The sequence below is a fragment of the Bos indicus genome, chromosome 17 (genome assembly GCF_029378745.1).
Source record: "Bos indicus isolate NIAB-ARS_2022 breed Sahiwal x Tharparkar chromosome 17, NIAB-ARS_B.indTharparkar_mat_pri_1.0, whole genome shotgun sequence".
NCBI classification, from domain to species: domain Eukaryota; kingdom Metazoa; phylum Chordata; class Mammalia; order Artiodactyla; family Bovidae; genus Bos; species Bos indicus.
The window spans coordinates 57,942,524-57,965,868 of NC_091776.1; the positions used below are offsets into that span (position 1 = coordinate 57,942,524).

At 45.4% G+C, this 23,345-nt stretch overlaps 1 protein-coding gene across 4 annotated transcripts in view; it reads left to right on the plus strand.

The window, feature by feature from the left end:
• The first annotated feature begins 306 nt into the window (after positions 1-306).
• FBXO21 (F-box protein 21) overlaps positions 307-23,345 on the plus strand; it is a 37,061-nt gene continuing 14,022 nt past the window's right edge. For 2 of the 4 annotated variants that reach the window (XM_070769595.1, XM_070769596.1), the window contains exons 1-9: positions 307-587; positions 1,468-1,603; positions 3,452-3,546; positions 10,743-10,864; positions 14,160-14,306; positions 14,594-14,730; positions 15,704-15,840; positions 19,191-19,370; positions 21,126-21,258. In XM_070769595.1, the coding sequence (XP_070625696.1) occupies positions 349-587; positions 1,468-1,603; positions 3,452-3,546; positions 10,743-10,864; positions 14,160-14,306; positions 14,594-14,730; positions 15,704-15,840; positions 19,191-19,370; positions 21,126-21,258 (1,326 nt within the window). In that variant the 5' untranslated portion in view covers positions 307-348. The remainder of the gene's footprint in view (positions 588-1,467; positions 1,604-3,451; positions 3,547-10,742; positions 10,865-14,159; positions 14,307-14,593; positions 14,731-15,703; positions 15,841-19,190; positions 19,371-21,125; positions 21,259-23,345) is intronic. The other 2 variants (XM_019977518.2, XM_019977520.2) reach the window with 1 other exon arrangement.

The following is a 23,345-nucleotide window of genomic DNA, read 5'->3' on the forward strand; positions in this document are numbered from 1 at the left end:
GAGGAGCTGAGGGAGGTGTGGCCACGGGCCTGAGCGGAGGAGGAGCTGGGGGACCCCGGGCCCGCCCCTCGAGGCGGGTAGGCGGGGCCAAACGGGGGAGAGGAGCTGAGGCGGGTGTGGCCACGGGCCTGAGCGGAGGGGGAGCGGGGTGGACCCCGGTGCCCGCCCCTCGAGGCGGGTGGGCAGGGCCAAGCGGGGCTGTGGCCACAGGCCTGGGCGGGGCGTGGGGAGCCGAGGGGGACCTCGGCGCCCGCCCCTCGAACCGGGTAGGCGGGGCCAAGGGGGGCGCCCTGGCGCGAGCGAACGCGCGCCGGCGCGCGCGCGCGGGGCCCCAGGTACGCGGACAAGATGGCGGCGGCAGTGGTCGACAGCGCGATGGAGGTGGTGCCGGCGCTGGTGGAGGAGGCCGCGCCCGAGGCGGCGGGCCTCAGCTGCCTTGTCAACCTGCCGGGAGAGGTGCTGGAGTACATCCTGTGTAGCGGCTCGCTGACGGCCGCTGACATCGGCCGCGTCTCCAGCACCTGCCGGCGGCTGCGCGAGCTGTGCCAGGGTAGTGGGAAGGTGTGGAAGGAGCAGTTCCGGGTGAGGTGAGCCCGCGCTCCCCCCTGTCTCTGCGCGCCCCCCACCCCACCCCGGGGCCCCGGCCTGGCTGCTCCGAGCCGCCGCCGCCGCCTCCCTGCCGGCTCGCGGACCCCACCCCCGGGAGGACCCCTTCCCGCGGACAGACACAAAGGCCTCCAGGCCGCTGGCCCCTCCGTCCACGCCAGGCGGACCCGCGAATGCCCAGATTGCGTCTCGGGAAGCGCCCAGTAGTCCGGCCCCCCATCAAGGATGACGACCGTGGTTATCACCGCTGATCCATCCTGCGCGCTTCTTTTGTGCCCGACTCCGTGCTAAAATGTTTACACGGACCCGGTGATGCAGTGATCCTAACGGCCCTTTGAGGGAAGCGGGCGCAGCATCCCTTTGGCAGTTGGCCGAGAGCACAGATTTCGGTTAGGACCCGGGATAAAATCTGGCCCTGGCATACTCACCGTGTGACCTTGCGGGTAGCAGCTTCCCTTTTTGGAGTCTCATGTATCGACTTTAAATGGTGTTATGATGAAGACCTATCTTTTACTGTGGTGGTTAGATGAGCTGATACAAGGGGAGCCTTGCACAGGGCCCCGCTCTTAGGAGGCGCACAATTAATGTTAACTATGATTGCCGTCACTGTGATTGTTGTTGCTACGACTGTCCCCATTTTATAAATGGGGAGTGGAGACACAGTATTGATATTGCTAAGCCAAGGTCACGGTGTATGCGAGTGCGTGCGCGCCGGGTAAAGATTTGAACTGGGTCCCTCGCTAGGGCCGCCCCTGATCCCTAAACCCAACCGCTTTCGCTGTTTTCCAGAGCTGCTTTTGATTCATGTTTCTTCTGCCTTTGCTTCTCTGTTAAGCTGAGGGGGTGTTTTTCTCCTTGTAGGTGGCCTTCCCTTATGAAACACTACAGCCCCACCGACTACGTCAATTGGTTGGAGGAGTACAAAGTTCGGCAAAAAGCTGGGTTAGAAGCCCGGAAGATTGTAGCCTCGTTCTCAAAGAGGTTCTTTTCAGAGCACGTAAGGATCCGTTGATGGAGCTCTAAGCATTTGCCTGCTAGCGGTGGTCTGCGTCTGGGTCTGTAGGCATTAGCTCATCCAGTCTTTTTGCTATCTCCCTTTTCAATGCGCTCACAATCCCTTCCTCACTTAGATGGCTGCAAGAGTCATTGTGTCCTTTCCTCCTATCCAACAACACGGAGCCATTTGTCCCTGCCAGCTTTAGTTTTCTAAAGCCAGAGAGAATGGGGGAGGGATAGAGAGGGAGGGCCCCGGGGGCGATGTGGAGGGAATCCAGATCAGCACTATTTCTCTTTAGGGGGGTTAGACAGTATTTTTTGCAGTCTCTACATGATTGGGGGTATCATCCATGATTGAACACTACAAATTTCACCCAGTAGTTTTCCCAGAATGGTTGACAAAGTTAATATAGTTCTTCTCTCTGGCTTTGCAGGTTCAAACCAGTAGTGAATGCATTATTTGTTACGGTAACAGGATTAAAAGCTACCCGTAAAGCAAGAATTATTACTCCCTCAGTGATACCATCTCATATTCATTATTTCTGAAAAGTTGTGGGGTTTGTTTGTTTTTAATGTTGCTGAAATGCATGGGTTTGTTTGGTTTCCCTTCCACAAAATGTCTCACAGAAGTTTCTGTATGAGGTCCTGATTCTTAACTTTTTGCACATTCTGGAAAAGAGACAGTACCAATATTTTATTTCTGATTGGAGGTCCAGAAATGGAACCAGTCTGATTTATCCTGATTTACTGAATGTTAATTCCGATGTCTAATTTTAATTACTTTTAATGAGTTCACACATTCCCTTTCAAGTTTCGAAAGGGAAAATTCGAACTTGGCACGCATTTGAATATATCTCCCTATAAAGAATAAAGCTCAGGTGTTGCGCAGTGTAATTTGTTTCTATAAACAAGTGTTTGTTAATGTCAGAATGACCTGAATTTGTGTCCTATTTGGGATAAGCCATATGCTGGGTAAAAGCACTCATAGTCTCAGATATTCCACACTGGTTTAAATATGTCTGCACACATACACGTGGGGGTGCTGGATGTGTTTGATGCACTTGGACACGAGCTTCTCGTTTGCAGCCTCTGCTTACAGTCCAGCTGGTTTTGTGTGCGTATGTAACAGCCCGAGCCTCTGTCCAGTAATGGTGCGTTGTTGTTTTTCCCCAGCTCGTCTTTCCCTGTACCTCTGCATGATGAGAAGTGTGCCGAGGACTTTGAACATAGCAGGACTATACTTAGGATTGATCTGTGGGTAGATGATTACTTTGGCTCAGGACCCTTGTGCTCCTGTGTTTTCCACGTGCACATAGGCTGACAAATTTCCTGCCTACTTTCAGAAAGAAAAGTGGGAAAAGGAATCAGATTTTTAAACCAAGGGGGGGGATATTACAGCTCATCGGCACCACCGCCTCAGCTTACAGAGGAGAAACATGCCTCGACCTTCAGAGTCACCCAAACCCCTAGACTTCTCTCTTTGGCCCTGGACTCCTAGTTGAATACCATGTTGCCAGCACAGAATAGGTACTGTGAAAGACATGATTTTTATTTTTTTAGTCCTCCTTTCAGAGTTGTTTTTCCTTAGGTGAGAACTCTGGGTTATCACTTTCAGAAATTCCAGTCTATAAATTCCAAATATAATTCATTTGCAGCTAATAATATTATTTGAACAAATTACTGTTACCCACAGGTTCCTTTTCTCCCCTAGTGGGTGGGTGGCGCCAGATAGTGTGGGAGAGGTGTGACCACTTCCTTGGAAGTGAGCAGCTTTGCTTGTAACTTTGTGTGTGAGAGACAACAGCATTGCTACTCCTTACTGTGCCTCTTGTATCTGTCTTGTTCATAGGTCCCTTGTAACGGTTTCAGTGACATTGAGAATCTTGAGGGCCCGGAGATATTTTTTGAGGATGAGCTGGTGTGTATCCTAAATATGGAAGGAAGGTAAGCTGTAGTTCTATCAGGAGTTTGTTTTACTAACCCCAGGACTAATTGCTATAATAGGTGTGTGGCTGAACCATGAGATCTATTTCAAATGTTTCATGTTACCTTCATGTCGCTGTAGTTACGTTTTTGAAAAATTCTGTGTATACAAGGTAAATACACCAAGACAATTAATATTTGAAGAAATGGTGCAAAAATCCTTGTGGGAGAAATAGTATTTATTCCTCCTGGGGGTCAAATGGCTGTGCTCTGTGTACTTGTGTCCATTATGTCGTTAGGGTAACACAAATATCCTTTCTTTGTTGTCACCACCAAACTTGCCTGTTGTGAATTGAATTTTAAAAAATATTTTTCTTAGGGATATCTTATTTAATGGATAATTTTTCATAGTTTCTGAATTCCGATAAGATGCGATCTTACTTTAGCCATGGACATTGTAGATGTCTGGTAGAGTTGTTCATCTCTCCTGATCAAGAAGAACCCTTTGTCTCTTGGTTGTTGCTTAAAGTTTTTTATGCTTTGTATTTTCTGCTGTGAAGGTTAATTTCTAGTTTACCTGAAAGATGACTTGGCTTCCAGCCTGACTTATCTACGAAAAATATTTTCTGCTCTAAAAGTTCTGGAAGCTTGACTTGAGATGGAAGATAAGGATGCTATTTTAACATCTTCCTTAAGAGAGCTCATTGTGAAATAGCTCCCAAACAAGGCGTAAGACATTTTTCTTTACTGTGGTCAAAGGGCTTTAGGAGAGCGAAATATCTATCAGTGGAACAACTGTGGGGAGAGGTAAGATGTGTCACTATTCTAGGCCTTGGATGAGTCCTGATGCAGAGGTCATTTTTCTGTTTCTATTTTGGTTTATCTATAAATGAATTGAAGTGTGATCTAATAGTATTGTGCAGCTTTAAAAATAAAAGTCGACCTCTCTTTTTTGCATATATACATATAGACTTTTAAATACATAAATAGTTAATACATACTGAGTTTATTGGTTGTTTGGGTTTGGTTGGATGTTTAGTGCAGACTTTGTTTTTTTTATCTTCTTTATGTGACTTTTCCTTCCTCTCTTCTCCATCCATTTGCATTGGCCTTCCCTGCCCCCACTCCCATAATTTATGATGACAATCTAGATTGTAGGCTTCCATGCTAATATGATATACATGAGGATGGAGGGGGATCATTACTTTACAAAACTGAGATCATATAATAGGTACTTTGCAATAAATATCTCTTTATCCTCATTCAACATTACCGTGTGGAAATCTGTCCTGATCAATTGGTAAAAATCAAATTCACCTTTAATAATGAATGCCTGCTTTTTTGTAGTATATACCATGACTTATTTAACCATCCCTCTATTGGTAATAACCACTTTTTTCTCTATTTTGTGTTACTGTGGAGAGTGATGTTTCTAGTGCTTTCATTTCTAAGTATTAGTTCCTAGGAGTGAGTTTCTTAAGTCAGACTATAGAATGTTGTTTGAAAAACATAAGGCAGAGCATAGAAGACATAAGAGATGCAGGTTCAATCCCTGGATTCGAAAGATCCCTTGGAGGAGGAAATGGCAACCCGCTCTGGTATTCTTGCCTGGGAAATCCCATGGACACAGGAGCCTGGTGGCCTGCAGTCTATGGGGTTGTAAAGAATTGGACACAACTGAGTGACTAAGTACACAAGGCAGAGCATGTCCTTGAATAAGACTTACTATCACAAAAATGTCAGTTCTTCCAAAATTAGTACATAGTGCTGTTCCATTTAGGATCCAACAAGAGTTTTGTGTGTCTTAAATGGATAGTATTGTCATAAAATATACACAGAAGAATAAATTCACAAGAAGAGCCAGAAAAAAACAGTTTTTAAATAATCACAACGGGAAACTTCTGGAGTAGGAAATGGCAACCCACTCCAGTATTCTTGCCTGGGAAATCCCATGGACAGAGGAGCCTGGCAGGCTACAGTCCATGGGAACACAAACAGTTGGGCATGAGTGAGTGACTGAACACACACACACAGTAGGAAACTTCCACCACTTGATATTAGAACATATTATAATGGAACCTGTTATCAAACATTACAAAATTTGAATAAAAATGGATAGCTCCATCAGTGGCAGAGGATCATTCAAAGCCACGTCCCAGCATAAAAGATAACGTATTTTAATTAAGCTCAGAGGGGAGAAAATGGATTATTTAATGAAAGGTATTGGACATAACTGAATATCCACCTGGAAGAAAGTAAAACTTGCATCATGTACAAAAATTAAATTCTAAGATTAAACAACCTAAAATTTTAAATTATCACATGAAAATTTCAAGAAAACAGGAGACTTCATGTACAATCTAGGAATTCCTTCTGAACCATGACTGGTAATGCAAAGGCACTTAAAAAAAAAAAAAAGGACACGATTTTGCAGTAAAAAAGAGAAGATTTGTATGACCAAAGAAACTGTAAAGAAAGTCAGTAGAATACTTAAAATTTCTGAAAAGAAATTTTAACATGTACAAAGGATAAGAGGACAATATTCTCAGAAAAGCAAGTCCAGGCACTGACAGTCTAGTAAAAATACCTTTAAATTCACTCAGATCAATGTTAAATAATAATGAAGTACTGCTTTTTTACTTATCGGATTGGTTACAAAGACTAAATATGAATAGCTAGCAAAAAAATGTATATTATTATAGTTTTTTTTAAGAAATAAGATATCATAAATATGTTACTTTTTAGCCTGACAAATATTTTAAACCTAAAGCAGGGTTGTTTTTAATAACAGAAAACTTTCACGTTTGTAAATATTTTGGGGTGCTGGTTTTCATGCTGCTGCTGCCAAGTCTCTTCAGTCATGTCCAATTCTGTGTGACCCCAGAGACGGCAGCCCACCAGGCTCCTCCGTCCCTGGGAATCTCCAGGCAAGAATACTGGAGTGGGTTGCCATTTCCTTCTCCAGTGCATGAAAGTGAAAAGTGAAAGTGAAGTCTCTCAGTCGTGTCCGACTCTTAGTGACCCCATGGACTGCAGCCCACCAGGCTCCTCTGTCCATGGAATTTTCCAGGCAAGAGTACTGGAGTAGGGTGCCATTGCCTTCTCCGGCTGGTTTTCATAAATGACCCTATTTATATTCATTCTTGGCAAATGGCTTGTTGTTTGAATATGGAAAGCATAGGAAGGAAGAAGCATAGTTTCCATAAATGCTAAGGCACTAATCCCTGGATATTTGAAAACAGTTTACATTTACATTCTTCATGGTCTTAAAAAAGAGTAAATAAAGATTTGAAGCAGCATATTAGAAGAGCATACACCATAGATAAGAAGACTGACCCAGAATGACCAACACTGAAGCATATTTCAGTAAAACTATTGGACTTTAAAGACAGGAAAGTCCTTTGAGAATCCAAGCAAAAAAGATGAAGCCACTTACAAGGGAGAATAAGTCAGAATACCATCAGACTTTTCAACAGGAGTAGTCTCTTCCAGAGAAAAAGAGTAACACATTTAAGATATCCAAGGATGGAGAATGTCAGCCAAGGATTTTTATATCCAGCCAAGTTGATTTCCAGGTGTAAGAGCTGTGGAGAAACCTATCCACTTGCAGTAACTCAGGGACTTTTGAGCTCTGCCTGAAAAATGTGCTAGAAAATAAGCTTCAAACAACCGAAATAACCAGAGAGACCCTAATACAAGGACTAGTGGTGAACGTTAAATATAGGTTTACTTGTAGAATTAAATCCAAGTGACAGTTGATACAGACAAAGGGATTGTATGTGGTGGCTGTAAGCTCTGTGTAGATACAATACAGCTCTCCAAAAGAAATGAACAGACAATGGGGGAGAGTATGAGCAAAATGTTCACTGTTTTCAGGAACCATCAAGGTGATGAGAATATTGTTTTTGTTATTCCAAGGCTGGTGTGTGTGTGTGTGTGTGTGTGTGTGAAAGAGAGAGAGATGTGGAATAAAACAAGTAAGTGATCATGTGATATTTTGATTCATCCCTGGTATCCTGAAGAAACAGGATTCTCCTGGAGGAGAAAAGACATACATATATATATTAAAAATATAGAAGGTAAAAACTGTATAGTTGTGAGTTTAAATTAGATGTATCAGTATGAACTCATAAGATACTTGCTACTGAAATATGTGTTAGGTATATATGATGCATATGTACACATACTTACACACTAGACTGACTGAACAGGTCTGGAAGCAAGAATCAACCCAGCAGAAACGATCATCAGTAGTCCTCAGATTGTGGTCTTCTGTCAGTACTTCCCACAAAAGCAGCCAGGGTTTCTGGAGAAATGGCTGATTCTAGGTCCAGAGCAGGAAATGTAAAAGATGACCCGGAAGCATCTTGGAAGCCTGGAGCCAGATAGCAAGGAAAGTAACAGTATTTCATGTCAGAAGTATTCATGGACAGGAGGCTTCCTTTAGACAAGTAAACAGTGTTTCACGTCAGAAGTGTTCATGGGCCAGTATGAGGAGGCTTCCTTTGGTCAGAGATGTGATGATTCAATCATCCACGTGGACAGTACTAGAATGTGAACTCATAATACTTAACAACAACTAATTGGTCACCTTTGGAGGATATAACAACCCAAAGTATTGTTTTGGGATCTGATGAAGGTAGTGAGCATTTATTCTGCCTTTTCCTGCATACGCTGCCACTGGGGACCAGATAATGGATGAGGGGAAATTATGGTAAAACATTCTAGGTAGTAATGAAAAGGGATAGTTGAATTAGAATTCACCACTTTAGGGCCTTTGATGAAGGAGTGGACCTGGGCCTTTGAGTAGCAATCACTGCTGACGTCACAGAAAGAGACAGCCGAGGCACGATTGCCTTTCTTACAGAACTCACTACCACCTATGAAGAGTAAATGGAATCTGAATCTGATCAAGCCTCTACATCCAGTTTACAGGAATTTAGAAAACAACATGTTAAGCTACACCACGTGGATGCAGTCAGCAAATTCCAGACTCTGGGAAAATACAGGTCAAACAACCAGGTTTCTTCAACAAATAAAATACAAGGGGAAAAAAAGGTGAAGGGGAAGCCTGTGAATTAAGTGACTTAAAAGGAATCTTACCAGATTGGTCTGGAGTTTTTAGGGATGCATGTTTGTGAAAGCTCTGGAAAAAAGCAAAGTAGTGGTGACTGTAGAGCGAGGATTGTGATCGTAGTCACGGGGTGGGGGTGGGGCAGGGGGAGAGGGCCCATGGAGGGCTTCCAGGGTTTCTTCAAAGTTGTTTCTTGGCCTGAGTGGTGGATCCAGGGGTGTTTCCCTTATAGTAATTAAGTTATTTATTTGATTCATGTGATTTTTCTCAATGGCAATATTTTACAACCCAAAGATTAAAAAGCTGGTAAAACCTCTGCTGATTTTCATTTACTCCCTGAAAATTGAAGAGTCCATTATTTATGAAGCCAGGCAGATAAGATAATCATTAACTCCCTGCTACTTCCCACAATCCCTATGTGTATTCGAGAGATCCGGTGGAGAAATTCAGTTGCTCAGCAGTTATTTACTGAGCATCTGCTGTGTCAGACATTCTGGGTGCTGAGGATACAGCAGTCAGCCACACTTAAAAACCTTGCCCTCAGGGAGCTCACACTTGAGTAGAGAAGAGGTGCTGAACAAAGTAAAATATTTATTAGGAAATGAGAAGTGTTCTAGAGAACTGTTAACCAGGGAAGAGGGCGAGGGAGTCGTGGGGGTGGGGCGGGGGGCGGTCCAGTTTTAAACAGAGTGATTGGAGAGAGCCTTACTCAAAGTGACATTTGAATCAAAACCTGAAAGGAGATGAGGGCACAGATTGCAGATCTCCAGGGAAAGGATGTGCTGCTGCTGCTAAGTTGCTTCAGTCGTGTCCGACTCTGTGTGACCCCATAGACGGCAGCCCACCAGGCTCCCCGTCCCTGGGATTCTCCAGGCAGGGACACTGGAGTGGGTTGCCATTTCCTTCTCCAATGCAGGAAAGTGAAAAGTGAAAGTGAAGTCTCTTCAGTCGTGCCCGACTCTTAGCGACCCCATGGACTGCAGCCCACCAGCCTCCTCTGCCCATGGGATTTTCCAGGCAAGAGTACTGGAGTAGGGTGCCATTGCCTTCAAAGGATGTGCTAGTCAGGAGGAACTGAGTGCCTAAAGGTGAGGGGGCCTAATGTGAGCTCCAGCAGCTGTGATGAAGGGACGGTCAGAAAGCCCCCACGGCCGGTGACTGGACTGAGTGGGGTGGGGGTGATACAGGAACTGAGGGGTCAGATAGGTAACTGGAGCAAGAGTGTAAAGGACTGTTCCGGTCATCATGGGCACGTGGATTTTTACTTTGAGCAAGGTGGAAAACCGTTGGAGAATTTGGGGCAGAGTATTTTTGTGCTGACTTCACATGTCAGCTGGAGTCCTCTGGCTACCCTGTTGAACATTGACTATGACTGTTCAAAGCAGAAGCTGCTATGAAACAGATGAAAGAGGATGGTGATTTAGTTGAGTTAGTGAGACATGTTTTATGTTTCTGATACATTTGGATGATAAGACTAATAACTATTGGCAGATGGGTTGAATATGACTGTGAGAAAAAGCAAGGAGTCAAGGATGACTCCAGAGGTTTTGGCCCACCTGGAATGATGGAGTTGCCTCAGTCTGAGATGGCCATGACCCTAGGAAGGGAGAAAGTTAAGGTCTCATCAGATACTGAGGTGGGATATCATTTTAGCAGTTGGATATACAGGTGTGGAGTTGAAGGAAGAAATCCATTCTGGAAAATAAATCGAGGGCTGTTGGTATGGATGGTGTCTGAAGCCATGAGAATGGATGAGACAGCAGCAGCCTGAGGCCCGAGTTGCCCCTGGCAGGTGCCAAGTGGCCAGCAAGCTTCCAGGTGCCTCATGCCTGTTTCCTGAGACTCACCCAATTCCCCTGACTTTTCAGGTTTCTCTTTGATTTCCTGTTAGTATATCTGAAGCCAAATGGGTAACCGTTTCTTGAATTTCAGCACAGCTAATTTAGTGGTAAATTACAAATTCAAAGTCCTAAATTCTGCTGTTTCCATGAGAAGTACTCTACGCTTGTGAGCCAGATGTACTTTTCTTGTTAAGTAGACTCTTAACACAGTATGATTAGTATGACGTAAAGAAATGGATGATGGAAAGTTTTAATATCTTAATTCTTATTGACTTATTGCTAACTTGTTTGTTTTTTTCCAGAAAAGCTTTGACCTGGAAATACTACGCCAAAAAAATCCTTTATTACCTACGACAACAGAAAATTTTAAATAATCTTAAGGCTTTTCTTCAACAGCCTGATGACTATGAATCGTATCTTGAAGGTGAGACTTCAGCACTGATATTGTGATAGTCAGCTAAGTTGCCCTCAAGAGCAGTGGTGGAAAGTGGCCCTGATGAAGAAGCAGTGGAGAAGGAAACTGTACTACATGGCTTCTGGAGGTTGGGATATATGGTCTGATCACAATATATGGTCTGAGCAAAATGATTGCGTTTAGAGCTAAGATCTGCTCAGAATCTTCAGCTGTCAGCTAAAGAGTGTTTTCTAAAGATGCATTGTCAGTTCAAAGTATGAAGCTGATATTTTAGCTAAGGAGGTTAATTCCCCATTTTTCTAAGTTTTAAAGTCTCATTTCCACATCAGAAACAAATGTGTCCAGTTTTGTCTCCATGCGACCTTGAGCAAATCCCTTAACCCTTCTGGTTGGAGTTTAATGAGGACAAAATGTTCCTGCACGTCAGTGAGTCTTCTCGTCCATAATGAGCAGTGAGTGGAAAGAAGTCCTGTGGACAGGCAAGATGATGGGTAGTACTTTCTGTTCCTGTCCAATTGGACAAGAACACAATGTGACTTCATTTTTTAAAAACGATTTTAAATTCCTAACATATTACCCAGACACTCCCACAGATTTTGGTTATGAAATATAAGTGTGACTCTTCATTCACTTTCATTCCCTACTCCCAGTGATATACCCAGTACATTAATTTTTTTTTTTCCCTTGCTCATAGTCACGTCTCCATTCTATTCCTGGTCTCATGCAGGCCTCCCTACCTCTCCCAGCAGCAGCTTTCTAAGTAATACTTGCTTTCATGGGCATTGCCCTTTCTGGCTCCCAAGTCACCAGCATACAGTGCCGGCCCCATCTGAAACGCAGCCTCGTCTGCACTCCACGTGATACTGCCACGTGGCCAGCTGGCGTCCTTTTTAAAATTAAATCTCTGCCTGCTTTCAGTCCCCTCCTTTATTTGGTCAGGCCTGTCTCCATCACTGTCCAAAATGTGCCATTTGCTCCAGCCAGGCCAGTCTCCTCACTGGCACCCTACGCACAGATACCTGGCTTCACTTCCTCGTGCATGGTATCCCTTTTCTTTAGGATTCCATTCTAAGTCCTACTCGCCCTCCAGGTTCATTCCAGGTTTCATTTGCATGAAGTTTCTCTGATGGCTGCAGCACTTGCAGATTTTGCTGCCTCCAACCTAACACAGCAGCAGTGGCTGGTAAACCATGTCCATCCTGTTTCCAGTGGTCACTGTATTTCTTGGTTCTTTGGCCTTATAATCAAGATATACTCCGCAGTGCCGTGTGCAGGTTCTTGTTGATAGATCTTGTTGGTTGTGCTGCTGCTGCTGCTGCTAAGTCGCTTCAGTCGTGTCTGACTTTGTGCAACCCCATAGACAGCAGCCCACCAGGCTCCCCCGTCCCTGGGATTCTCCAGGCAAGAACACTGGAGTGGGTTGCCATTTCCTTCTCCAGTGCATGAAAGTGAAAAGTGAAAGTGAAGTCACTAAGTCATGTCCGACCTTCAGCGACCCCATGGACTGCAGCCCACCAGGCTCCTCCGTCCATGGGATTTTCCAGGCGAGAGTACTGGAGTGGGTTGCCATTGCCTTCTCCGTTGGTTGTGCTATCCAGAAGCAATTGAAGTGACTGCTTCAGTTCATTAAAATATCTTCAGTGCCCTGGAGTCTTCGCATATGTGTCCTGGAGCTGAGAGTCATCTTCTGTTTATTCCACAGTCAAGAATAACTTGATGAGCTTTATTTATGAAAACAATTACTTCTCTTTCCTCTTTATTTATAATATAAAGTAATATCATTTTTTTAAGTTCAGTCGCTCAGTCCTGTCTGACTCTTTGCGACACCATGGACTACAGCACACCAGGCTTCATTGTCGCTCACCAACTCCTGAATCTTGCTCAGACTCATGTCCATTGAGTCTGGTGACATCCAACCATCTCATCCTCTGTCATCTCCTTCTCCTCCTGCCCTCAGTCTTTCCCAGCATCAGGGTCTTTTCCACTGAGTCAGTTCTTCACATCAGATGGCCAAAGTATTGGAACTTCAGCATCAGTCCTTCCAACAAATATTCAGGACTTATTTCCTTTAGTATTGATTGGTTTGATATTCTTGCAGTCCAAGGGACTCTTAAAAGAGTCTTCTCCAACACCTCAGTTCAAAAGCATCAATTCTTCGTCACTCAGCTTTCTTTATGGTCTAACTCTCATATCCATACGTGACTACTGGAAAAACCATGGTTTTGATGGACCTGGCAGCAAAGTAATATCTCTGCTTTTTAATATGCTGTCTAGGTTGGTCATAGCTTTTTTTCCAAGGAGCAAGTGTCTTTTTAATTTCATGGCTGCAGTCACCATCTGCAGTGATTATTTTAAGTAGTTGAGTGAATAGAAATTGGCTCTAGGATTCTGGTTCTGAGTGGCAGACTAGAATCATCCAATGCCATTGATGAAGTCTAGGAAGCAGCAGTCAGATACAGCAGATCCCAGAGCCATGCAGCAAAAACCTTGTCACGTGGCTGATGGGGGAACTCAGTCCTGAGGAGGCCCAGGAACCAGGCCTGGGCTGGTGGAAACACCAGAAATGGGGTCCTGGTCACTTGATACCCTGGTCACTTGGGGATCAAGTTTGGGAATCGGGGTCCTGAGCTGGTTTGAGAACACCTTGTGGATTTTAAGGGACTCCACAACTTCCCAAGTGAAAATATCCTGTGACAAAAAAGCAAGTTAGCTCTTCGATTCTAGGGTTAAAAAGTGACCTGAGGCAGTAAAGTAGTGATTTTTGACAGACAGTGTCTCTGGTGTGCTCTGTACAACTTTTTAACTGTGGGTTTCTTGAGTGTAACTGTTTAATTTCAAACTCCGGTTATCTCCAAAGTCCATTTACTGGCTCACCTTTCAGGGGAATAGTTAGTGGAAATGGCATATCTGACATTGTGGACTTTCAACGATTTTTTTTTTCCAAGTCAAAATGTTGTTGTATACTATTGAGTTCTCAGAGTTGTTGGATTTTGAATTATAATTAAGAGGGGGAGAGAAGTAGCCTGAAAAGAGCTCCGTTATGGTATTTATCTCTCTTGGCAGTAGACCGTGGATATATGTGTCAGAGTAAGTCCTTGACCTCTGAGAGAGTTTTGGTATATTGATAATGAAATGTCAGCTCCTTGGTTGTAAGCATGTTGCCCCTTCTCAGTGGATTAGGAGCCAGGCCTGACATCCAGGATAGGAACCATCTGAGGAGTATGGCCCCAGGAGTCTGGGACGAATGACCACTGTTAAGAAAAGGCAAAGGTAAGAACTTATCCATGATTCTTGTTTGTTTCAGGCGCGGTGTATATTGACCAGTACTGCAACCCTCTCTCTGACATCAGTCTCAAGGACATCCAGGCTCAGATTGACAGCATCGTGGAGCTTGTTTGCAAAACCCTCCGGGGCATAAACAGTCGCCACCCCAGCTTGGCCTTCAAGGCAGGTGTGGAATTGCTTTGGATCCAGCTGTATTTGTAAAAGAAAAACCTAGAGTGATTGGTTAGTTTGGAAAATTCTGCAGTGCATTCCTATTATGTCCCCGCAAAGCGATAGATAACACAACCCGCATGATGTCAGAGGCTTCAAACACAGTCTCTTTTCCACCCAGCATTGGCGACACCTGATGAGCCTTCCTAGGGTGTTGCCAGTGTCTCACGTCAGGGGTTGTTGGGGACACTCGTCACGGCGTTATTTGTGCTTGTGTCCTCAGAGTAGGTCTCGGTGTTTCAGGCGAATCCTCCATGATCATGGAAATAGAGCTCCAGAGTCAGGTGCTGGATGCCATGAACCACGTTCTATATGACCAGCTGAAGTTCAAGGGGAACCGAATGGATTACTACAACGCCTTGAACTTATATATGCACCAGGTAAATGTGGGGGTGAGAGAAAATACCGTTACAATGTAGGTAGGTGGAGCTTATCTCTGATGAATCGTACAGTGTTTGAGGGCAAGTACTAGATTTTGTTGGTCTGCCAATGCCTGGTGAAACTCATTTTTTGCCTCTCCTATGAGGGTATTGCTGTGGATTTTATCTTTTTCATCACAGAGCACCCTCTTGTCTGAAAACCCTTGAAGTAAATTCCTGGCTAGAAATAGGTACTCCTCTGACTCAGTGTGGTCAGATCGCTTCTTGTGAACAGTAAACAGTGAAACTAAGCAGGTCTCCCTTTTTGCACTGGCCTCCAGGAAGACTGGAAGAAGTAAGTGACAGACTGCGTCATTGATGCTTATTTTTTGTTTTCTCCCTACCTGTCTCTGTTTTTATATCTGTTCTGTTGCTCTGATACCTGTATTTTCTTTTGTCATGTCTTACACACTTTTCTTTGAAATACCCTTAAGTTCTTCCTAGAAAAAGGAGGGCCTAACCATAGGTCTATAGACTTCTGCTGTGAAGGCCAGACTGACTTCTCTCGACCTGGCTCCTCAAGCCAAATGCCCTCTGTCCTAACTGTTCAGTTCTGCCCTAGTCATGTGAAGGAAAACGCAAACCATCCAGAAACAAAGAAGTGTGGCTATGTCCCCATAAAACTTTGTATGTGGACGAGGACATGTGAATTTCATATAGTTTTCACATTTTATGAAATGGTGTTTGGTCGACTTATTGTAAACATTAAAAAAACGCTAAAATTCTTATGCAGGCAATCCAAAAACAGCTGGTTGGTCTGATGTGGACTGTAGTCCACAGAGCCCTGATCTAAATAAATAAAGTACTCATCCATTTAAGTCTGAAAACCTATCCTCGCACCTGCTGCACAGTGGGCGCCGACTGGGAAGGCGTGTGGAAGAGGCGAGAAGGTGTAATTCATCTGTGTGAAGCTAAAGCCTGCTTTCTTCTTTAGGTGTTAATCCGCAGAACAGGAATCCCCATCAGCATGTCACTGCTCTACCTGACCATTGCCCGGCAGTTGGGGGTCCCACTGGAGCCTGTCAACTTCCCCAGCCACTTCTTACTAAGGTGGTGCCAAGGTGCAGAAGGGTGAGCCATCTCCGACCCCATGTGATTATCCTGTGCTGAGAGAAGTGTAACAGCAGAAGTTATCAAGGGGACCAGGGTGGTGAGAGAGCTGGTTTGCTCTTGATTGTATCCAAGTCCATAATCTGCTCAGGGGAGAAGGGCAGTGTGCATTCTTCTACCTTGTTTCTCCCAACGGGAGTGTGAATCTCCAGTTATCTCAAAGAAAACAGTTTACTTTTGAAGGACTAACAGTTCAGGGTCTTGTATGAATCTCAAAGTCTCTTTGTTCAAAGCAAATCAGTGACAAAGAATTCTTAAGATATTTCTTTCCAGTCTTCCATAGAACCTCCCACAGAAGGGAGGTGGGGGTGGAGTGGGGGAGGCAGAGGGAACTGGGCTGGGGAGAGGGAACTGGGAGGCCAGGTTCTTCATTTGCAAAAGCCAATACGCATGTTCTCAGCAGGGGAGCTCCTTCAGGCAAGGTTAGTGGCTGCTTTGCAGACCAGGTTAAAGAGTTCTGTTTTGTTCTCTCTCTTTTTTTAAAACCTGGTATCCTATTGGACAGAAAGCTCCTTTACAGCAGTAGTCAAGCTTTTCTGAAAACAGTTCGTCAAATGGGCAGAGATGCCCTCTCTTTAAAAGTGCCCTTTAGAGGGAAAAGAAACAAAGTTATTTGATTACATCCTGTTATTTGAGACTACTTCCTGATGACTGTGGTGGTACCCTTTGCTGAAGTGATGAGCAGAATGAAAGAAAGTAGCGGAGCTTTGAGGTTTGAGTTGTGTTCAGACCTCAGCTTCCTCTGGGCTTGTTTCTTCCTCTGTGAAATGGGGCTGATGTTTTTCATACAGTGCTTTGGAGGGTTCAGTGAGAGAACCCAAGTGCTTTACACGTGGTGGAATTCTGATGCTGGTCTCTGTGTTTCCACCTCTGGGTTTGGGAAATAAAACACCTCCTTGGTATTCTTCTCCATTCTTTTCTCCCTCCTCTCCTTTATAGAGGTTAGTTTGAAAGTACTTGTTATTTCCATATTCTATGACATGTGTGTGTTTCCTTAAATAAGAAGGACAAGCTTCCTTTGTTTCCCAAATATAATCTGTTTCTTAAGATGTATTGGATAGTTTCTCTGTGGGAGAGTAGGTGCCCATTTTCCATTATTTTAAATGAAAAGAAAAAAATGCTTTTTCAGCCCATTCCCTCTCCCTGAGTAACTCAACCAATTTCCCCAAATATCTAAAACATCCTTAAATGTCTGTATTATTTAGTGGTCCACCAGGGACTTCTGCATGATACAGAGCATTTAAAACACCAGTTACCGTGTTATTGACCGCAGTAACCTACTGCTGGGCACGTTTGTGTGTGCCAGCAGGATCGTGTCTCCTTGTTTAGGCTCCAGTGAATGTACACCGCGTTGCAGACGAACAGTGAAGTGGTTTGTTAGCACCCCAAACACCTGGCAGACACTGAGGCTGGGAAACGTCTGGCCTGTGGGGGTGTGCACGCCTGCTGGGCTCTTGGCCTCCATGTCTGCACCGAGACCATAGTGCTTGCTGACTGTGACCATATCGTGAGTCTTAAAGACTAGGAGGGTGAGACCCGCGTGGAGTCCTTCAAAATCGCCCTGGCTCCTCTAAGCCTCAAGCCCACGAGCAGCTTTAGAGTCCGTGGTCAGGCCCCTTGAAGCTCTAGTGTGGCAGCTGGCCCCAGAGCTTCTCTGAACTCACGGATTCACGTGAGGAGATGGTGTGTGTGTCCCTGCTCCATCTGTCTGTCGTCATCTTTAATGTCCTTCAAAGGATTTTACTCTTTACTATAGCCAGCTCTTTGACATCTTAGTTATTCCGGGGCACCTTCACTTTTTTGTTGCTATTGAAAATGGTCATTGTTTAAATGACACTTTATGTGTTGGTGGTGTACAGGGGTATGGCTGACACAAATCTGGGTTGATTGGCCCCTCTGCTGTTTGTTAGGTCTTTCAGCCTTTCTGTGTAGATAATCATATTGTCTGAATCATGACATTGTGTCTCTTCTTTTTTTTTTCCCCAACTGTTATATGTTTGTGTCTCTTTCGCTTACTCTGCTGGCTAGGTCCTCTTGAACACAGGGAATAGAAACAGTGATAGCAGGCACTCTGCCTTGGGTGTGACTTTACAATTTCACCTCAGACATGATGTTCGGGAGCAGTACCTTTCATTGAGATGATCAAAACTACCTTCTAAAATTGTAATTTCCTCAGAGTTTTACTAATAGGATTTTTATCCCCTCAAATTTCTTTGCTGTGTCTACAGATAGAATCATATGGTTTTGCTCTTGTAGTCTGCATGTGCTGAAGTTTTTTAGCATTCAACCCTCATTTCATTCTTAGGGAACATCTTAACTCTGTCATACAGATTTTGATCATACATCACTGTATTTGATTTGGTCATATTGTATTTAGAATCGTTGCCCATAAATTTGTGTGCATTTGTGTGATTCTCCTAGACTAAAAAGGGATTGAGGAGCATTCCTTATTTCTGGAACATTTATATATGTCTTGCTAAAGCTGGGCTATTGATATGACTCAAGGAAGAAATCTGACAGCTTTCTAGCAGCCCAAGAGAAAGTCTCTTGCATGATTTGCAGTCGGCATAAGATCAAAGTGAAATAGTTGCTCAAAGGAGAAAACACAGCTTTCCCTGAGAGTCCCACCCCAGCCCTTCAGGAATCCTCCTCGGGAAAATGCCATGTAGTTAGAGATACTGCAGTAAGAATTTGCCTCCTAGGACCACCTCCCTGCCTAGCTCTGGTGTTGCCGGCCACCCCCCACCCCCACCCCACCCCGCCACCTCGTGTGAGAGCTGGGTTCGTGCAAAGCAGTTCCAAGGGAGGAGCGGGGGTGGAGGCCAGGGACACAGCTCTCCGTGATCCGGAGCAGGTTCTCACCTGAGCTGCCTGAGGGTGTCTGCAGAGCTGAGGCCAGAACCCTTGTGGCTCCAGACTCCTCTAACTTTCATCACAGCCTCGAGGGGCCCAGGCTCCACACATAGTAACTGCTACTCTGTGGAATTTATTGACTGCCTCAGGCATTCCAGAAATACCTCTCAACTGGATTTTGAATAGATCTACCTGGCAGTGAGTTTTAGGGTTACTGTCTCTCAAAACCTATATTAAATGGCACAAATCAGTGCTGTTTCTTAAATAACAGTATATCGCCATCTTACTCCATTAGAGTATGTATAAAGGTCAGCTTTCAGACTTTGGACAAGGCCTTGATATTTTCAGCAGAAATGCAACTGTGTTAACATTCTGTCTCTGAGCTGTTTATTAGGGGGTTTTGACTGGTTCAGCTCCAGCCTGAGTGACAACTCACTACATTGCTGCTCTTTGGGCAGGACGACCCTGGACATCTTCGACTACATCTACATAGATGCTTTTGGGAAAGGCAAGCAGCTGACAGTGAAAGAGTGTGAATACCTGATCGGCCAGCACGTGACTGCAGCACTGTACGGGGTGGTGAACGTGAAGAAGGTGTTGCAGCGAATGGTGGGAAACCTGTTAAGTCTGGGGAAGCGGTAAGGTTTTCTCGGTTTTCCAGTTCTTTTGTAGCGTGTGCGTCTTTGGAGGCGCAAATCGCCTTACAGAGAGTTTTGTTTCACGAGCCTGCCTGCCGTACGGAGGAGCACTGGATGCTGCGCAGCATCCTTGGGCCACAGGGGAGGAACCAGTTCCCATGACATAATACTGTCCAGTCTTTGGATGTGCTCAGTGACCTTTCCTCGAGGTCTTTGCAATGGACTTGGACAAGGGCTCTTTTATAAAAGCTGAAAGCATTCTCCAGTAACAAAAACATTTTAGACTGGCGATTGGAAGAACTGATGCTGATGCAGAAGCTCCAGTACTTTGGCCACCTGGTGCAAAGAGCTGACTCATTGGAAAAGACTGATGATGGGAAAGATTGAGGGCAGGAGAAGGGGCAGCAGAGGATGAGATGATTAGATGGCATCACCAACTCAGTGGACATGAGTTTTGAGCAAACTTTGGGAGATGAAGGATAGGAAAACCTGACCACCTGCAGTCTGTGGGGTTGCAAAGAGTCGGACACGACTTAGTGACTGAACAACAATACCAATCACTTAGTTAAGGGAACCAGAGAAGGTGATGGCAACCCACTCCAGTACTCTTGCCTGGAAAACCCCATGGATAGAGGAGCCTGAGAGGCTGCAGTCCATTGCGTCGCGAAGAGTTGGATGTGACTGAGCGACTTCACTTTCGCTTTTCACTGTCATGCACTGGAGAAGGAAATGGCAACCCACTCCAGTGTTCTTGCCTGGAGAATCCCAGGGACGGCGGAGCCTGGTGGGCTGCCGTCTATGGGGTCGCACAGATTCGGACACAACTGAAGCAGTCGACTTAGCAGCAGTAGTTAAGGAAACAAGCAAAAATATGAAACAGTCAGGCTTCTGAGTCCAAAGAAAATTGTCTTTCAGGGAAAAAAGAAATGTATACATTGGAGTCATAGTTTTCTGCCTAATGGTAGAATTTTTTTAAAAATAGACTTTAGTCTTCTTAAAAAAAAAAATCAGTTTTAGGGGGACTTCCCATAAAGTCCACTTTTCTAAAGTGGTCCAGTGGTTAAGACTACACCTCCCAATGCAGGTCCCTGGTCAGGGAGTGAAGATCCCATATGCCACACAGCCAAAAACACTAAAACATAAAAAAAAAAAAAGAAGAAGAAGCAATATTACTGTAACAAATTCAGTAAAGACTTTAAAAATGGTCTGCATCAAAAAAAAAAAAAGCAGTTTTAGGTTCACAGCAAAACCTGAGCAAAAAGTCCAGAATATTTCCCCCCTGCCTCCAGACACGCACAGCCTCTCTCACGTCAGCATCCCCTCCAGAGGCATTTGTTACCATTGATGAGCCTACCGTCCTTTACATCAGGCTTTGCTCTAGGTGGTGTCCAGTCTGTGGATTTTGACAAATGTGTGGTGACACCTGCCCACCGCTGTAGCATCATCCAGAATGGTTTCACTGTCCTGAAAGACCTCCGTGCACCACCTATTCAGAATCCACTTCTGATTGATGTATGGTGCTGTTGAGGTGACTTCCAAGGAAAGCACTTTTACGATTTTAAATTAGTGGGGTACGAAATTTCTGTCTCTTCCTTCTTTTTATTAAGAGCACTGTAACTTTGCTAAACAGAGAGGAAGTATCAGAATCAGGGAACGTGTGGGATTTGTGTCTCATTCGTTTTGAAACCTGGTCTTTGAAAAAGCAGGCCCTAACTCGGAAGCCAGTAGGCTAAAATGAAGTTTTCTTCCTCATAGGGAGGGCATCGACCAGTCCTACCAGCTCCTGAGGGACTCTCTGGACCTGTACTTGGCGATGTACCCCGACCAGGTGCAGCTGCTCCTCCTCCAAGCCAGGCTTTACTTCCACCTGGGCATCTGGCCAGAGAAGGTAATTATTTTATCTTGATGCTCTCCCCTTGCCATAGAGAGGGAAATCTTAATTGAAAGGCGGCACTGACCGGTTTATCCTTGGATTAACCTGGGGGATAAACACAGATTTATTCAAAGTGTCACAGTTTTGACCCATCGACTGAATTTTTTCTCTCCTTTTATTCTCCTGAAAATTGGCTATCCTGCCAGGAGTTGCCCATTCTCTTTGTGATCAGCACCTTAAACTCCCAGAACTACAAGGCCTCTGCCCTACCACTCACCCACTGGTGGCCCAAAGATGTCTTTTCCCCCAAGTCCCCCTTCTCAAGGGGGAGCAGAAGTTTGAAATGTTCATCCTTCAGCTGTGCTGTTAGAGACTAAACCGACCTGGAGATGTAGGAAAAGGAGATCTCAGATTTGCTCAGGTCTAGCTGCTGGGTGCAAGAAGGATGGTGCACACCTTTGGAAGCTGTTGGGTTTTGATACCATTCCATGTGGATCTTGCAGGCTGGTGACGCCCCCTTTGGCCAGCAGAAAGCCCTGTCAGCGCTTCCTGACCATGTTTGAGGTCAGCCCTGCTCCTGGCAAGCTGTGGGTGCAGCCCATGTGGCTTCCAGCCGCACTGCATGTGCTGGGGCAGCTGCTCACTCCTGTCCTGCCCTTGCATGTCCTGAGAATATGTTCATAGTCCACTTTGTTTGGACAGCCTGGTGAGAGAATTGACCTCTGAGCTCTCTCAGGATCAACATCAAGAAATCGTCAGCCCTGTCACTGGAGAGTGGGGAAGCCTTCTCTAAGAAAGGAAATAGTCTCAGTGACTCAGCGCAGCTTAGATCTATGGCGTCTCATCTATTCACAGCATCACACATCTGCCGGAGTTCTGGGAAAGGACGCGGCAATAGGAAGTCCCGGGCTCCTGTCTTAAGGTGTTGCCTCCAGCCCAGACAGCACCGTCTTCCCAGGACCCCCATGGGACCCAGTAGAGGAAAATGAGACTCCCCCCAAGTCACCACCTGCCTCTCAGCACCTTGTTGTCCAGAAATGAACAGTTGATTTTTATCTTTTTACTTTATTTTTGATACCAGTATACACATAACTAATTCCTGTCACTTTTTACTGTATGTTGGTTAAGGAATTTCATGATAGTTTGTGAGACTCAGAGATGCTTTCAAAGTGTGGTTCCTCCCAAGTAGATTCTGTACTGAAAACACAGCTCAGCCTTAGGAGGAGAGGGGTCGATGTCCCCTCTGTGAGGAGCGCCTGCTGAAGCGCTGGCGTCCTTCCTTTTAATGCTGGGCTCCGTTGAGGGCTCCTCTACCATTTCCAGGGAGTTTCCTCGGCCTCCTCCTCAGATGGCCAAGATTGCCTTCCTGCCAAGCAGACGTCACTGGAGCAAGTTCCAAAAACTGTCTCACACAGAACATTTTTCTCCGTGACGTGGGCTGCCGGGACCCCCCCCCCCCCACTGCCCCCTCCCCTCCGCATCTGAGATCAGGAGGGGAAAGTGGCCATTTCCCTTCCCACAGCTCACCTTCCCAGCTCCGTGAACTGTACTCCAGCTGCAGCAAGAAAGGAGGGCTAGGCCCCCAGTAAGGAAGACCCCCAGGGGTGCAGAGCAATTAGAAGAGGGTCTGCTCCAGAGGAGGGTTTGAGGTGCCCCTGGAAGGCCCGGGAAAGGATTTCAGAGCAAGGAGTAGGTTCCTCCAGGGCTGGGGGGGATGACAGCTAGAGAGCTCAGGCTGCATGCCTCCAACACCTGCCAGCCCCTCGGGGTGGATACAAGCTTTTTTGCCCTTTTGTAAATAATGAAACAGGCATTGAGAGAAGTTTAGTGACCTGTCAGGGGTTCCTACAGGAGCTGATGGCACCAGGCATTCAGATTCCAAGCCCACCCACACACTTCACCCCTGTGGACCGGGTCAGGCGAGATGGTCTCTAAAGAAGCCAACAGATGGGCACTTTCCACTTCCTGCTGCCAAATCGGCATCCTTGTGATCCAGTTATTCCTGCCTCCATTCTCCACATTTCAGTGGAAAAGAAGCCCCTCGGTTTCCCAAGGCGCACACCCCCAGGCTCTGGGTCCAGCCTGCTGCCTGTCCAGGGACT